This window comes from Schistocerca nitens, unplaced genomic scaffold, assembly GCF_023898315.1.
Source record: "Schistocerca nitens isolate TAMUIC-IGC-003100 unplaced genomic scaffold, iqSchNite1.1 HiC_scaffold_468, whole genome shotgun sequence".
NCBI lineage: Eukaryota > Metazoa > Arthropoda > Insecta > Orthoptera > Acrididae > Schistocerca > Schistocerca nitens.
Genome location: NW_026046001.1, coordinates 4552781 through 4572719, shown reverse-complemented (window position 1 = coordinate 4572719; position 19939 = coordinate 4552781). Strand labels below are relative to the sequence as shown.

At 28.1% G+C, this 19939-nt stretch overlaps 3 protein-coding genes across 3 annotated transcripts; all 3 read right to left on the bottom strand.

The window, feature by feature from the left end:
* Positions 1-71: 71 nt before the first annotated feature.
* On the bottom strand, positions 72-4937 carry LOC126232257 (golgin subfamily A member 6-like protein 7). Its single transcript, XM_049942547.1, has 9 exons — positions 4851-4937; positions 4166-4415; positions 3635-4004; positions 2742-2884; positions 2325-2627; positions 2024-2183; positions 1520-1718; positions 1157-1438; positions 72-458 (listed from the first exon to the last, which is right to left on the bottom strand). The coding sequence occupies exons 1-9, from the start codon at positions 4935-4937 to the stop codon at positions 72-74; spliced, it is 2181 nt and encodes a 726-aa protein (XP_049798504.1).
* Positions 4938-5398: 461 nt separating this feature from the next.
* Positions 5399-14293, bottom strand: LOC126232256 (repetitive organellar protein-like). The gene is made up of 10 exons (XM_049942546.1): positions 14230-14293; positions 13647-13927; positions 12811-12891; positions 11711-11993; positions 11370-11669; positions 10448-10649; positions 7663-7949; positions 6732-6909; positions 6443-6671; positions 5399-5764 (listed from the first exon to the last, which is right to left on the bottom strand). The coding sequence occupies exons 1-10, from the start codon at positions 14291-14293 to the stop codon at positions 5399-5401; spliced, it is 2271 nt and encodes a 756-aa protein (XP_049798503.1).
* Positions 14294-14561: 268 nt separating this feature from the next.
* Positions 14562-19490, bottom strand: LOC126232255 (structural maintenance of chromosomes protein 2-like). The gene is made up of 8 exons (XM_049942545.1): positions 19479-19490; positions 19177-19423; positions 18836-19135; positions 17136-17291; positions 16273-16479; positions 15886-16171; positions 14995-15150; positions 14562-14709 (listed from the first exon to the last, which is right to left on the bottom strand). The coding sequence occupies exons 1-8, from the start codon at positions 19488-19490 to the stop codon at positions 14562-14564; spliced, it is 1512 nt and encodes a 503-aa protein (XP_049798502.1).
* Between the last annotated feature and the right edge of the window lie 449 nt (positions 19491-19939).

The window sequence follows — 19939 nt, the reverse complement described above, 5'->3', positions numbered from 1 at the left end:
TTATCGATACATTGATACTTTTCGATATCTTTTCGATACTTTTCGATATCTTTACGATACTTTTCGATATCTTAACGATACTTTTCGATATCTTTTCGATACTTTTCGATATCTTTTCGGTACTTTTCGATATCTTTTCGGTACTTGTCGATATCTTTTCGGTACTTTTCGATATCTTTTCGGTACTTTTCGATATCTTTTCGGTACTTTTCGATATCTTTTCGGTACTTTTCGATATCTTTTCGGTACTTTTCGATATATTTTCGGTACTTTTCGATATCTTTTCGGTACTTTTCGATATCTTTTCGGTACTTTTCGAAATCTTTTCGGTACTTTTCGATATCTTTTCGGTACTTTTCGATATCTTTTCGGTACTTTTTGATATCTTTTCGGTACTTTTCGATATCTTTTCGGTACTTTTCGATATCTTTTCGGTACTTTTCGATATCTTTTCGGTACTTTTCGATATCTTTTCGGTACTTATCGATATATCGATACTTATCGATATATCGATACTTATCGATATATCGATACTTTTCGATATATCGATACTTATCGATATATCGATACTTATCGATATATCGATACTTTTCGATATATCGATACTTTACGATATATCGATATTTTTCGATATATCGATACTTATCGATATATCGATACTTATCGATAAATCGATACTTATCGATATATCGATACTTATCGATGTATCGATACTTATCGATATATCGATACTTATCGATATATCGATACTTTTCGATATATCGATACTTTTCGTTATATCGATACTTTTCGTTATATCGATACTTTTCGATATATCGATACTTTTCGATATATCGATACTTATCGATATATCGATACTTTTCGATATCTTTTCGATACTTATCGATATATTGATACTTTTCGATATCTTTTCGATACTTTTCGATATCTTTTCGATACTTATCGATATCTTTTCGGTACTTTTCGATATCTTTTCGGTACTTTTCGATATCTTTTCGGTACTTATATATCGATACTTATCATTATATATCGATACTTATCATTATATATCGATACTTTTCATTATATATCGATACTTTTAATTATATATCGATACTTTTCATTATATATAGATACTTTTCGATATATATAGATACTTTTCGATATATATAGATACTTTTCGATATATATAGATACTTTTCGATATCTTTTCGATACTTTTCGATATCTTTTCGATACTTTTCGATATCTTTTCGATATCTTTTCGATACTTTTCGATGTCTTTTCGATACTTTTCGATATCTTTTCGATACTTTTCGATATCTTTTCGATACTTATCGATACCTTTTCGATACTTATCTATATCTTTTCGATAATTATCGATATCTTTTCGATACTTATCGATATCTTTTCGATACTTATCGATATCTTTTCGATACTTATCGATATCTTTTCGATACTTTTCATTATATATCGATACTTTTCATTATATATCGATACTTTTTATTATATATAGATACTTTTCATTATATATAGATACTTTTCGATATCTTTTCGATACTTTTCGATATGTTTTCGATACTTTTCGATATCTTTTCGATACTTTTCGATATCTTTTCGATACTTTTCGATATCTTTTCGATACTTTTCGATATATTTTCGGTACTTTTCGATACCTTTTCGGTACTTTTCGATATCTTTTCGGTACTTTTGGATATCTTTTCGGTACTTTTCGATATCTTTTCGGTACTTTTCGATATCTTTTCGGTACTTTTCGATATATCGGTACTTTTCGATATATCGATACTTTACGATATATCGATACTTTTCGATATATCGATACTTTTCGATATATCGACACTTTTCGATATGTCGATACTTATCGATATATCGATACTTATCGATATATCGATACTTATCGATATATCGATACTTTTCGATATATCGATACTTTTCGATATATCGATACTTTTCGATATATCGATACTTATCGATATATCGATACTTTTCGATATATCGATACTTTTCGATATCTTTTCGATACTTTTCGATATCTTTTCGATACTTTTTGATATCTTTTCGATACTTTTCGATATATTTTCGATACTTTTCGATATCTTTTCGATACTTTTCGATATCTTTTCGGTACTTTTCGATATCTTTTCGGTACTTTTCGATATCTTTTCGGTACTTATATATCGATACTTATCATTATATATCGATACTTATCATTATATATCGATACTTTTCATTATATATCGATACTTTTAATTATATATCGATACTTTTCATTATATATAGATACTTTTCGATATATATAGATACTTTTCGATATATATAGATACTTTTCGATATATATAGATACTTTTCGATATCTTTTCGATACTTTTCGATATCTTTTCGATACTTTTCGATATCTTTTCGATACTTTTCGATATCTTTTCGATACTTTTCGATAACTTTTCGATACTTTTCGATATCTTTTCGATACTTTTCGATAACTTTTCGATACTTTTCGATGTCTTTTCGATACTTTTCGATATCTTTTTGAAACTTATCTATATCTTTTCGATACTTATCGATATCTTTTCGATACTTATCGATATCTTTTCGATACTTATCGATATCTTTTCGAATCTTATCGATATCTTTTCGATACTTTTCACATTATATATCGATACTTTTCATTATATATCGATACTTTTTATTATATATAGATACTTTTCATTATATATAGACACTTTTCGATATCTTTTCGATACTTTTCGATATCTTTTCGATACTTTTCGATATCTTTTCGATACTTTTCGATATTATATCGCTACTTTTCGATATCTTTTCGATACTTTTCGATATCTTTTCGATACTTTTCGATATCTTTTCGGTACTTTTCGATATATCGGTACTTATCGATATATCGGTACTTTTCGATATATCGATACTTTTCGATATATCGATACTTTTCGATATATCGATACTTTTCGATATATCGATACTTTTCGATACATCGATACTTTTCGATATATCGATACTTTTCGATACATCGATACTTATCGATATATCGATACTTATCGATACTTATCGATATATCGGTACTTATCGATATATCGATACTTATCGATATATCGATACTTATCGATATATCGATACTTATCGATATATCGATATATAGATACTTATCGATATATGGATACTTATCGATATATCGATACTTTTCGATATATCGATACTATTCGATATATCCATACTTATCGATATATCGATACTTTTCGATATTACGATACTTCTCGATATTTCGATACTTATCGATATATCGATACTTATCGATATATCGATACTTTTCGATATATCGATACTTATCGATATATCGATACTTATCGATATATCGATACTTATCGATATATCGATACTTATCGATATATCGATACTTTTCGGCATATCGATACTTTTCGATATATCGATACTTATCGATATATCGATACTTATCGATATATCGATACTTTTCGACATATTGATACTTTTCGATATATCGATACTTTTCGATATCTTTTCGATACTTTTCGATATATCGATACTTATCGATATATCGATACTTTTCGATATCTTTTCGATACTTTCGATATCTTTGCGATACTTTTCGATATCTTTTCAATACTTTTCGATATCTTTTCGATACTTTTCGATATCTTTTCGGTACTTTTCGATATCTTCTCGGTACTTGTCGATATCTTTTCGGTACTTGTCGATATCTTTTCGGTACTTGTCGATATCTTTTTGGTACTTTTCGATATCTTTTCGGTACTTTTCGATATCTTTTCGGTACTTTTCGATATCTTTACGGTAATTTTCGATATCTTTTCGGTACTTTTCGATATCTTTTCGGTACTTTTCGAAATCTTTTCGGTACTTTTCGATATCTTTTCGGTACTTTTCGATATCTTTTCGGTACTTTTCGATATCTTTTCGGTACTTTTCGATATCTTTTCGGTACTTTTCGATATCTTTTCGGTACTTATATATCGATACTTATCATTATATATCGATACTTATCATTATATATCGATACTTTTCATTATATATCGATACTTTTAATTATATATCGATACTTTTCATTATATATAGATACTTTTCGATATATATAGATACTTTTCGATATATATAGATACTTTTCGATATATATAGATACTTTTCGATATATATAGATACTTTTCGATATCTTTTCGATACTTTTCGATATCTTTTCGATACTTTTCGATATCTTTTCGATACTTTTCGATATCTTTTCGATACTTTTCGATAACTTTTCGATACTTTTCGATGTCTTTTCGATACTTTTCGATATCTTTTCGAAACTTATCTATATCTTTTCGATACTTATCGATATCTTTTCGATACTTATCGATATCTTTTCGATACTTATCGATATCTTTTCGATACTTTTCACATTATATATCGATACTTTTCATTATATATCGATACTTTTTATTATATATAGATACTTTTCATTATATATAGACACTTTTCGATATCTTTTCGATACTTTTCGATATCTTTTCGATACTTTTCGATATCTTTTCGATACTTTTCGATATTATATCGCTACTTTTCGATATCTTTTCGATACTTTTCGATATATTTTCGGTACTTTTCGATATATCGGTACTTATCGATATATCGGTACTTTTCGATATATCGATACTTTTCGATATACCGATACTATTCGATATATCGATACTTTTCGATATATCGATACTTTTCGATATATCGATACCTCTCGATATATCGATACTTATCGATATATCGATACTTTTCGATATATCGATACTTTTCGATATATTGATACTTTTCGATATATGGATCCTTTTCGATACATCGATACTTATCGATATATCAATACTTTTCGATATATTGATTCTTTCGATATATCGATACTTCTCGTTATATCGATACTTCTCCATATATCGATACTTATCGATATATCGATACTTATCGATATATCGATACTTATCGATATATCGATACTTATCGATATATCGATACTTATCGATATATCGATACTTTTCGATATATCGATACTTATCGATATATCGATACTTATCGATATATACTTATACTTATCGATATATCGATATATATATATATAAATCGATATTTCGATATATCGATACTTATTGATATATGGATACTTATCGATATATCGATACTTTTCGATATATCGATCCTTATCGATATATCGATACTTTTCGATATATCGATACTTTTCGATATATCGATACTTTTCGATATATCGATACTTATCGATATATCGATACTTTTCGATATATCGATACTTATCGATATATCGATACTTATCGATACATTGATACTTTTCGATATCTTTTCGATACTTTTCGATATCTTTACGATACTTTTCGATATCTTAACGATACTTTTCGATATCTTTTCGATACTTTTCGATATCTTTTCGGTACTTTTCGATATCTTTTCGGTACTTGTCGATATCTTTTCGGTACTTTTCGATATCTTTTCGGTACTTTTCGATATCTTTTCGGTACTTTTCGATATCTTTTCGGTACTTTTCGATATATTTTCGGTACTTTTCGATATCTTTTCGGTACTTTTCGATATCTTTTCGGTACTTTTCGAAATCTTTTCGGTACTTTTCGATATCTTTTCGGTACTTTTCGATATCTTTTCGGTACTTTTTGATATCTTTTCGGTACTTTTCGATATCTTTTCGGTACTTTTCGATATCTTTTCGGTACTTTTCGATATCTTTTCGGTACTTTTCGATATCTTTTCGGTACTTATCGATATATCGATACTTATCGATATATCGATACTTATCGATATATCGATACTTTTCGATATATCGATACTTATCGATATATCGATACTTATCGATATATCGATACTTTTCGATATATCGATACTTTACGATATATCGATATTTTTCGATATATCGATACTTATCGATATATCGATACTTATCGATAAATCGATACTTATCGATATATCGATTCTTATCGATGCATCGATACTTATCGATGCATCGATACTTATCGATATATCGATACTTATCGATATATCGATACTTTTCGATATATCGATACTTTTCGATATATATATACTTTTCGATATATCGATACTTTTCGATATATCGATACTTATCGATATATCGATACTTTTCGATATCTTTTCGATACTTATCGATATATTGATACTTTTCGATATCTTTTCGATACTTTTCGATATCTTTTCGATACTTTTCGATATCTTTTCGGTACTTTTCGATATCTTTTCGGTACTTTTCGATATCTTTTCGGTACTTATATATCGATACTTATCATTATATATCGATACTTATCATTATATATCGATACTTTTCATTATATATCGATACTTTTAATTATATATCGATACTTTTCATTATATATAGATACTTTTCGATATATATAGATACTTTTCGATATATATAGATACTTTTCGATATATATAGATACTTTTCGATATCTTTTCGATACTTTTCGATATCTTTTCGATACTTTTCGATATCTTTTCGATACTTATCGATACCTTTTCGATACTTATCTATATCTTTTCGATACTTATCGATATCTTTTCGATACTTATCGATATCTTTTCGATACTTATCGATATCTTTTCGATACTTATCGATATCTTTTCGATACCTTTCATTATATATCGATACTTTTTATTATATATAGATACTTTTCATTATATATAGATACTTTTCGATATCTTTTCGATACTTTTCGATATCTTTTCGATACTTTTCGATATCTTTTCGATACTTTTCGATATCTTTTCGATACTTTTCGATATATTTTCGGTACTTTTCGATACCTTTTCGGTACTTTTCGATATCTTTTCGGTACTTTTGGATATCTTTTCGGTACTTTTCGATATCTTTTCGGTACTTTTCGATATCTTTTCGGTACTTTTCGATATATCGGTACTTTTCGATATATCGATACTTTACGATATATCGATACTTTTCGATATATCGATACTTTTCGATATATCGACACTTTTCGATATGTCGATACTTATCGATATATCGATACTTATCGATATATCGATACTTATCGATATATCGATACTTATCGATATATCGATACTTTTCGATATATCGATACTTTTCGATATATCGATACTTATCGATATATCGATACTTTTCGATATATCGATACTTTTCGATATCTTTTCGATACTTTTCGATATCTTTTCGATACTTTTCGATATCTTTTCGATACTTTTCATTATATATCGATAGTTTTCATTATATATCGATACTTTTCATTATATATCGATACTTTTCATTATATATCGATACTTTTCATTATATATCGATACTTTTGCTTATATATCGATACTTTTCCTTATATATAGATACTTTTCGATATATATCGATACTTTTCGATATCTTTTCGGTACTTATCGATATCTTTTCGGTACTTATCGATATCTTTTCGATACTTTTCGATATATCGGTACTTATCGATATATCGATACTTTTCGATATATCGATACTTATCGATATATCGATACTTTTCGATATCTTATCGATACTTGTCGATATATCGATACTTTTCGATATATCGATACTTTTCGATGTATCGATACTTTTAGATATATCGATACTTTTCGATATATCGATACTTTTCGATATATCGATACTTTTCGTTATATCGATACTTATCGATTTATCGATACTTATAGATTTATCGATACTTTTCGATATATCGATACTTATCGATATATCGGATATATCAATACTTATCGATATATCGATACTTTTCGATATATCGATACTTATCGATATAACGATACTTTTCGATATCTTTTCTTCGATCTTTTCGATACTTTTCGATATCTTTTCGATACTTTTCGATACTTTTCGATATCTTTTCGATACTTTTCGATATCTTTTCGATACTTTTCGATATCTTTTCGATACTTTTCATTATATATCGATACTTTTTATTATATATCGATACCTTTCATTATATATCGATACTTTTTATTATATATCGATACCTTTCATTATATATCGATACTTATCATTATATATCGATACCTATTATTATATATCGATACTTATCATTATATATCGATACTTATCATTATATATCCATACTTATCATTATATATCGATACTTTTCATTATATATCGATACTTTTCATTATATATCGATACTTTTCCTTATATATAGATACTTTTCGATATATATCGATACTTTTCGATAAATATCGATACTATTCGATACGTTTCGATATCTTTTCGGTACTTTTCGATATCTTTTCGGTACTTTTCGATATCTTATCGATACTTATCGATATATCGATACTTTTCGATATTTCGATACTTTTCGATATATCGATTCTTTTCGATATATCGATACATTTCGATATATCGATACTTTTCGATAAATCGATACTTTTCGATATATCGACACTTTTCGATATATCGATACTTTTCGTTATATCGATACTTTTCGATATATCGATACTTATCGATATATCGATACTTATCGATTTACCGAAACATTTCGATATATCGATACTTATCGATATATCGGATATATCGATACTTATCGATATATCGATACTTTTCGATATATCTATACTTATCGATATATCGATACTTTGCGATATCTTTTCGACACTTTTCGATCTTTTCGATACTTTTCGATATCTTTTCGATACTTATCGATATAACGATACTTTTCGATATATCGATACTTATCGATATATCGATACTTATCGATATATCGATACTTCTCGATATATCGATACTTTTCGATATATCGATACTTATCGATATATCGATACTTATCGATATATCGATACTTATCGATATATCGATACTTATCGATATATCGATACTTATCGATATATCGATATATAGATACTTATCGATATATGGATACTTATCGATATATCGATACTTTTCGATATATCGATACTATTCGATATATCCATACTTATCGATATATCGATACTTTTCGATATTTCGATACTTCTCGATATATCGATACTTAGCGATATATCGATACTTATCGATATATCGATACTTTTCGATATATCGATACTTATCGATATATCGATACTTATCGATATATCGATACTTATCGATATATCGATACTTATCGATATATCGATACTTTTCGGCATATCGATACTTTTCGATATATCGATACTTATCGATATATCGATACTTATCGATATATCGATACTTTTCGACATATTGATACTTTTCGATATATCGATACTTTTCGATATCTTTTCGATACTTTTCGATATATCGATACTTTTCGATATATCGATACATTGCGATATCTTTTCGATACTTTTCGATCTTTTCGATACTTTTCGATATCTTTTCGATACTTATCGATATAACGATACTTTTCGATATATCGATACTTATCGATATATCGATACTTATCGATATATCGATACTTTTCGATATATCGATACTTATCGATATATCGATACTTATCGATATATCGATACTTATCGATATATCGATACTTTGCGATATATCGATACTTATCGATATATCGATACTTATCGATATATCGATACTTATCGATATATCGATACTTATCGATATATCGATACTTTTCGATATATCGATACTTTTCGATAGATCGATACTTTTCGAAATATCGATACTTATCGATATATCGATACTTATCGATATATCGATACTTATCGATATATCGATACTTATCGATATATCGATACTTATCGATACTTATCGATATATCGGTACTTATCGATATATCGATACTTATCGATATATCGATACTTATCGATATATCGATATATAGATACTTATCGATATATGGATACTTATCGATATATCGATACTTATCGATATATCGATACTTATCGATACTTATCGATATATCGGTACTTATCGATATATCGATACTTATCGATATATCGATACTTATCGATATATCGATATATAGATACTTATCGATATATGGATACTTATCGATATATCGATACTTTTCGATATATCGATACTATTCAATATATCCATACTTATCGATATATCGATACTTATCGATATATCGATATTTTTCGATACATCGATATTGATATATTGATACTTTTCGATATATCGAAACTTATCGATATATCGATACTTTTCGATACATCGATACTTATCGATATATCGATACTTATCGATATTTCGATACTTCTCGATATATCGATACTTATCGATATATGGATACTTATCGATATATCGATACTTTTCGATATATCGATACTTATCGATATATCGATATTTTTCGATACATCGATATTGATATATTGATACTTTTCGATATATCGATACTTATCGATATATCGATACTTTTCGATACATCGATACTTATCGATATATCGATACTTATCGATATGTCGATACTTATCGATATATCGATACTTATCGATATGTCGATACTTATCGATATATCGATACTTATCGATATATCGATACTTTTCGATATCTTTTCGATACTTTTCGATATCTTTTCGATACTTTTTGATATCTTTTCGATACTTTTCGATATCTTTTCGATACTTTTCATTATATTCGATACTTTTCATTATATATCGATACTTTTCATTATATATCGATACTTTTCCTTATATATCGATACTTTTCCTTATATATAGATACTTTTCGATATATATCGATGCTTTTCGATATATATCGATACTATTCGATATCTTTTCGATACTTTTCGATATCTTTTCGATACTTTTCGATATCTTTTCGGTACTTTTCGATATCTTCTCGGTACTTTTCGATATCTTTTCGGTACTTTTCGATATTTTTTCGGTACTTTTAGATATCTTTTCGGTACTTTTAGATATCTTTTCGGTACTTATCGATATCTTTTCGGTACTTATCGATATCTTTTCGGTACTTATCGATATCTTTTCGGTACTTTTCGATATATCGATATTTATCGATATATCGATTCTTTTCGATATATCGATACTTTTCGATATATCGATACTTTTCGATATATCGATACTTCTTGATATATCGATACTATTAGATATATCGATACTTTTCGATATATCGATACTTTTCGATATATCGATACTTATCGATATATCGATACTTTTCGATACATCGATACTTTTCGATATATCGATACTTTTCGATATATCGATACTTATCGATATATCGATACTATTCGATACATCGATACTTTTCGATATATCGATACTTATCGATATATCGATACTTTTCGATGTATCGATACTTATCGATATATCGATACTTTTCGATACATCGATACTTTTCGATATATCGATACTTATCGATATATCGATACTTTTCGATATATCGATACTTTTCGATATATCGATACTTTTCGATATTTTTTCGGTACTTTTCGATATCTTTTCGATACTTTTCGATATCTTTTCGATACTTTTCGATATCTTTTCGATATCTTTTCGATACTTTTCGATGTCTTTTCGATACTTATCGATATCTTTTCGATACTTTTCGATATCTTTTCGATACTTATCTATAAAATTTCGATACTTATCGATATCTTTTCGATACTTGTCGATATCTTTTCGATACTTATCGATATCTTTTCGATACTTATCGATATCTTTTCGATACTTTTCATTATATATCGATACTTTTCATTATATATCGATACTTTTTATTATATATAGATACTTTTCATTATATATAAATACTTATCGATATCTTTTCGATACTTATCGATATCTTTTCGATACTTTTCGAAAATTTTTCGGTACTTTTCGATATCTTTTCGGTACTTTTCGATATCTTTTCGGTACTTTTCGATATCTTTTCGGTACTTTTGGATATCTTTTCGGTACTTTTCGATATCTTTTCGGTACTTTTCGATATCTTTTCGATACTTTTCGATATCTTTTCGGTACTTTTCGATATATCGGTACTTTTCGATATATCGATACTTTACGATATATCGATTCTTTACGATATATCGATACTTTTCGATATATCGATACTTTTCGATATATCGATACTTATCGATACATCGATACTTATCGACATATCGATTCTTATCGATATATCGATACTTATCGATATATCGATACTTATCGATATATCGATACTTATCGGTATATCGATACTTATCGATATATCGATACTTATCTATATATCGGTACTTTTCGATATATCGGTACTTTTCGATATATCGATACTTATCGATATAATGATACTATTCGATATATCGATACTATTCGATATATCGATACATTTCGATATCTTTTCGATACTTTTCGATATCATTTCGATACTTTTCGATATCTTTTCGATACTTTTCGATATCTTTTCGATACTTTTCGATATCTTTTCGGTACTTTTCGATATCTTTTCGGTACTTTTCGATATCTTTTCGGTACTTTTCGATATCTTTCCGGTACTTTTCGATATCTTTTCGGTACTTTTCGATACCTTTTCTATACTTATCGATATATCGATACTTATCGATATATCGATACTTATCGATGTATCGATACTTATCGATATATCGATACTTTGCGATATATCGATACTTATCGATATATCGATACTTATCGATATATCGATACTTTTCGATATATCGATACTTTTCGGTATATCGATACTTTTCGATATATCAATACTTTTCGATATATCGATAGTTTTCGATATATCGATACTTATCGATATGTCGGATATATCGATACTTATCGATATATCGATACTTTTCGATATATCGATACTTTTCGATATATCGATACTTTTCGATATCTTTTCGATACTTTTCGATCTTTATGATACTTTTCGATATCTTTTCGATACTTTTCGATATCTTTTCGATACTTTTCGATATCTTTTCGATACTTTTCATTATATATCGATACATTTTATTATATATCGATACTTATCTTTATATATCGATACTTATCATTATATATCGATACTTATCATTATATATCGATACTTATCATTATATATCCATACTTATCATTATATATCGATACTTTTCATTATATATCGATACTTTTCATTATATATCGATAGTTTTCCTTATATATCGATACTTTTCCTTATATATAGATACTTTTCGATATATATCAATACTTTTCGATATATATCGATACTATTCGATATATATCGATACTTTTCGATATCTTTTCGGTACTTTTCGATATCTTTTCGGTACTTTTCGATATCTTATCGATACTTATCGATATATCGATACTTATCGATATATCGATACTTTTCGATATATCGATACTTTTCGATATATCGATACTTTTCGATATATCGATAGTTTTCGATACATCGATACTTATCGATATATCGGATATATCGATACTTTTCGATATATCGATACTTTTCTATATATCGATACTTTTCGATAAATCGATACTTCTCGATATATCGATACTTTTCGATATATCGATACTTTTCGATAAATCGATACTTCTCGATATATCGATACTTATGGATATATCGATACTTTTCGATATATCGATACTTTTCGATATATCGATACTTATCGATACATCGATACTTATCGATATATCGATACTTATCGATATATCGATACTTTTCGATATCTTTTCGATACTTTTCGATATCTTTACGATACTTTTCGATATCTTTTCGATACTTTTCGATATCTTTTCGATACTTTTCGAAAATTTTTCGGTACTTTTCGATATCTTTTCGGTACTTTTCGATATCTTTTCGGTACTTTTCGATATCTTTTCGGTACTTTTGGATATCTTTTCGGTACTTTTCGATATCTTTTCGGTACTTTTCGATATCTTTTCGATACTTTTCGATATCTTTTCGGTACTTTTCGATATATCGGTACTTTACGATATATCGATACTTTACGATATATCGATTCTTTGCGATATATCGATACTTTTCGATATATCGATACTTTTCGATATATCGATACTTATCGATATATCGATACTTATCGACATATCGATACTTATCGATATATCGATATTTATCGATATATCGATACTTATCGATATATCGATACTTATCGGTATATCGATACTTATCGATACTTATCGATATATCGATACTTATCGATATATCGGTACTTTTCGATATATCGGTACTTTTCGATATATCGATACTTATCGATATAACGATACTATTCGATATATCGATACTATTCGATATATCGATACATTTCGATATCTTTTCGATACTTTTCGATATCATTTCGATACTTTTCGATATCTTTTCGATACTTTTCGATATGATATAATCCATTATGGAGTCGAGGTAGCAGTTTTCGTTATACTGGTTATCACATTTAGCATTCAACCGCGATTTTTTATATATATTTTAACAAGACGAGGACCCACAGTCCAATATACTTTTAATTCTTTTTTACTTTATGGACCCACCAACTATTGGTGATGGTATTTTGTCTTTTTAGTACGTTTAATTTCGCGACATAGATTTTACAACCTGATGATGAGAGCATTGTCTCTCGAAACGCGTTGTTAAAATATATATAAAAAATCGCGGTTGAATGCTAAATGTGATAACCATCTTTTCGATACTTTTCGATATCTTTTCGGTACTTTTCGATATCTTTTCGGTACTTTTCGATATCTTTTCGGTACTTTTCGATATCTTTCCGGTACTTTTCGATATCTTTTCGGTACTTTTCGATACCTTTTCTATACTTATCGATATATCGATACTTATCGATATATCGATACTTATCGATGTATCGATACTTATCGATATATCGATACTTTGCGATATATCGATACTTATCGATACATCGATACTTTGCGATATATCGATACTTATCGATATATCGATACTTATCGATATATCGATACTTTTCGATATATCGATACTTTTCGGTATATCGATACTTTTCGATATATCAATACTTTTCGATATATCGATAGTTTTCGATGTATCGATACTTATCGATATATCGGATATATCGATACTTATCGATATATCGATACTTTTCGATATATCGATACTTTTCGATATATCGATACTTTTCGATATCTTTTCGATACTTTTCGATCTTTATGATACTTTTCGATATCTTTTCGATACTTTTCGATATCTTTTCGATACTTTTCGATATCTTTTCGATACTTTTCATTATATATCGATACATTTTATTATATATCGATACTTATCTTTATATATCGATACTTATCATTATATATCGATACTTATCATTATATATCGATACTTATCATTATATATCGATACTTATCATTATATATCGATACTTTTCATTATATATCGATACTTTTCATTATATATCGATAGTTTTCCTTATATATCGATACTTTTCCTTATATATAGATACTTTTCGATATATATCAATACTTTTCGATATATATCGATACTATTCGATATATATCGATACTTTTCGATATCTTTTCGGTACTTTTCGATATCTTATCGGTACTTTTCGATATCTTATCGATACTTATCGATATATCGATACTTATCGATATATCGATACTTTTCGATATATCGATACTTTTCGATATATCGATACTTTTCGATATATCGATAGTTTTCGATATATCGATACTTATCGATATATCGGATATATCGATACTTTTCGATATATCGATACTTTTCTATATATCGATATTTTTCGATAAATCGATACTTCTCGATATATCGATACTTTTCGATATATCGATACTTTTCGATAAATCGATACTTCTCGATATATCGATACTTATCGATATATCGATACTTTTAATATATATCGATACTTTTCGATATATCGATACTTATCGATATATCGATACTTATCGATATATCGATACTTATCGATACATCGATACTTTTCGATATCTTTTCGATACTTTTCGATATCTTTACGATACTTTTCGATATCTTTTCGGTACTTGTCGATATCTTTTCGGTACTTTTCGATAACTTTTCGGTACTTTTCGATATCTTTTCGGTACTTTTCGAAATCTTTTCGGTACTTTTTGAAATCTTTTCGGTACTTTTCGATATCTTTTCGGTACTTTTCGATATCTTTTCGGTACTTTTCGATATCTTTTCGGTACTTTTCGATATCTTTCCGGTACTTTTCGATATCTTTTCGGTACTTTTCGATATCTTTTCGGTACTTATATATCGATACTTATCATTATATATCGATACTTATCATTATATATCGATACTTTTCATTATATATCGATACTTTTAATTATATATCGATACTTTTCATTATATATAGATACTTTTCGATATATATAGATACTTTTCGATATATATAGATACTTTTCGATATATATAGATACTTTTCGATATCTTTTCGATACTTTTCGATATCTTTTCGATATCTTTTCGATACTTTTCGATGTCTTTTCGATACTTTTCGATATCTTTTCGATACTTATCGATATCTTTTCGATACTTATCTATATCTTTTCGATACTTATCGATATCTTTTTGTTACTTATCGATATCTTTTCGATACTTATCGATATCTTTTCGATACTTTTCATTATATATCGATACTTTTCATTATATATCGATACTTTTTATTATATATAGATACTTTTCATTATATATAGATACTTTTCGATATCTTTTCGATACTTTTCGATATCTTTTCGATTCTTTTCGATATCTTTTCGGTACTTTTCGGTATATCGGTACTTATCGATATATCGGTACTTTTCGATATATCGATACTTTTCGATATATCGATACTTTTCGATATATCGATACTTTTCGATATATCGATACTTTTCGATATATCGATACTTTTCGATATATCGATACTTTTCGATACATCGATACTTATCGATATATCGATACTTATCGATATATCGACACTTATCGATATATCGATACTTATCGATATATCGATACTTATCGATATATCGATACTTATCGATATATCGATACTTATCGACTCTTATCGATATAACGATACTTATCGATATATCGATACTTATCGATATATCGATACTTTTCGATATATCGATACTTTTCGATATATCGATACTTATCGATATATCGATACTTTTCGATATATCGATACTTTTCGATATATCGATACTTATCGATATATCGATACTTATCGATATATCGATACTTTTCGATATCTTTTCGATACTTTTCGATATCTTTTGGTACTTTTCGATATCTTTTCGGTACTTTTCGATATCTTTTCGGTACTTTTCGATATCTTTTCGGTACTTTTGGATATCTTTTCGGTACTTTTGGATATCTTTTCGGCACTTTTCGATATCTTTTCGATACTTTTCGATATCTTTTCGGTACTTTTCGATATATCGGTACTTTTCGATATATCGATACTTTACGATATATCGATACTTTTCGATAGATCGATACTTTTCGATATATCGATACTTATCGATATATCGATACTTATCGATATATCGATACTTATCGATATATCGATACTTATCGATATATGGATACTTATCGATACTTATCGATATATCGGTACTTATCGATATATCGATACTTATCGATATATCGATACTTATCGATATATCGATATATAGATACTTATCGATATATGGATACTTATCGATATATCGATACTTTTCGATATATCGATACTATTCGATATATCCGTACTAATCGATATATCGATACTTTTCGATATTTCGATACTTCTCGATATATCGATACTTATCGATATATGGATACTTATCGATATATCGATACTTTTCGATATATCGATACTTATCGATATATCGATATTTTTCGATACATCGATATTGATATATTGATACTTTTCGATATATCGATACTTATCGATATATCGATACTTTTCGATATAATGATACTTATCGATATATCGATACTTATCGATATGTCGATACTTATCGATATATCGATACTTATCGATATGTCGATACTTATCGATATATCGATACTTATCGATATATCGATACTTTTCGATATCTTTTCGATACTTTTCGATATCTTTTCGATACTTTTTGATATCTTTTCGATACTTTTCGATATCTTTTCGATACTTTTCATTATATTCGATACTTTTCATTATATATCGATACTTTTCATTATATATCGATACTTTTCCTTATATATCGATACTTTTCCTTATATATAGATACTTTTCGATATATATCGATGCTTTTCGATATATATCGATACTATTCGATATCTTTTCGATACTTTTCGATATCTTTTCGATACTTTTCGATATCTTTTCGGTACTTTTCGATATCTTCTCGGTACTTTTCGATATCTTTTCGGTACTTTTCGATATTTTTTCGGTACTTTTAGATATCTTTTCGGTACTTTTAGATATCTTTTCGGTACTTATCGATATCTTTTCGGTACTTATCGATATCTTTTCGGTACTTATCGATATCTTTTCGGTACTTTTCGATATATCGATATTTATCGATTTATCGATTCCTTTCGATATATCGATACTTTTCGATATATCGATACTTTTCGATATATCGATACTTCTTGATATATCGATACTATTTGATATATCGATACTTTTCGATATATCGATACTTTTCGATACATCGATACTTATCGATATATCGATACTTTCCGATACATCGATATTTTTCGATATATCGATACTTTTCGATATATCGATACTTATCGATATATCGATACTATTCGATACATCGATACTTTTCGATATATCGATACTTATCGATATATCGATACTTTTCGATGTATCGATACTTATCGATATATCGATACTTTTCGATACATCGATACTTTTCGATATATCGATACTTATCGATATATCGATACTTTTCGATATATCGATACTTTTCGATATATCGATATTTTTCGATATTTTTTCGGTACTTTTCGATATCTTTTCGATACTTTTCGATATCTTTTCGATACTTTTCGATATCTTTTCGATATATTTTCGATACTTTTCGATGTCTTTTCGATACTTTTCGATATCTTTTCGATACTTTTCGATATCTTTTCGATACTTATCTAAAAAATTTCGATACTTATCGATATCTTTTCGATACTTGTCGATATCTTTTCGATACTTATCGATATCTTTTCGATACTTATCGATATCTTTTCGATACTTTTCATTATATATCGATACTTTTCATTATATATCGATACTTTTTATTATATATAGATACTTTTCATTATATATAAATACTTATCGATATCTTTTCGATACTTATCGATATCTTTTCGATACTTTTCGAAAATTTTTCGGTACTTTTCGATATCTTTTCGGTACTTTTCGATATCTTTTCGGTACTTTTCGATATCTTTTCGGTACTTTTGGATATCTTTTCGGTACTTTTCGATATCTTTTCGGTACTTTTCGATATCTTTTCGATACTTTTCGATATCTTTTCGGTACTTTTCGATATATCGGTACTTTTCGATATATCGATACTTTACGATATATCGATTCTTTACGATATATCGATACTTTTCGATACATCGATACTTTTCGATATATCGATACTTATCGATATATCGATACTTATCGACATATCGATACTTATCGATATATCGATACTTATCGATATATCGATACTTATCGGTATATCGATACTTATCGATACTTATCGATATATCGATACTTATCTATATATCGGTACTTTTCGATATATCGGTACTTTTCGATATATCGATACTTATCGATATAATGATACTATTCGATATATCGATACTATTCGATATATCGATACATTTCGATATCTTTTCGATACTTTTCGATATCATTTCGATACTTTTCGATATCTTTTCGATACTTTTCGATATCTTTTCGATACTTTTCCATATCTTTTCGGTACTTTTCGATATCTTTTCGGTACTTTTCGATATCTTTTCGGTACTTTTCGATATCTTTCCGGTACTTTTCGATATCTTTTCGGTACTTTTCGATAC

Coding starts and splice junctions, on each gene's coding strand:
- LOC126232256 (XM_049942546.1), bottom strand. CDS start 14,293: ATGGATTATATCATATCGAAAAGTATCGAAAAGATATCGAAAAGTATC. Junction 13,928..14,229: donor TATCGAAATGATATCGAAAA/GTATCGAAAAGA, acceptor TATATCGAAAAG/TATCGATATATCGCAAAGAA. Junction 10,650..11,369: donor AAGTATCGATATATCGAAAA/GTATCGATATAT, acceptor TCGATATATAAG/GAAAAGTATCGATATATAAT.
- LOC126232255 (XM_049942545.1), bottom strand. Junction 16,480..17,135: donor TATCGAAAAGATATCGAAAA/GTATCGATATAT, acceptor AGTAACAAAAAG/ATATCGATAAGTATCGAAAA. Junction 14,710..14,994: donor AAGTATCGATATATCGATAA/GTATCGATATAT, acceptor CGATAAGTATAG/AAAAGGTATCGAAAAGTACC.
- LOC126232257 (XM_049942547.1), bottom strand. CDS start 4,937: ATGGAGAAGTATCGATATAACGAGAAGTATCGATATATCGAAAGAATC. Junction 2,184..2,324: donor GTATCTATATATATCGAAAA/GTATCTATATAT, acceptor TATAATGATAAG/TATCGATATATAAGTACCGA. Junction 459..1,156: donor GTATCTATATATATCGAAAA/GTATCTATATAT, acceptor GATATCGAAAAG/TACCGAAAAGATATCGAAAA.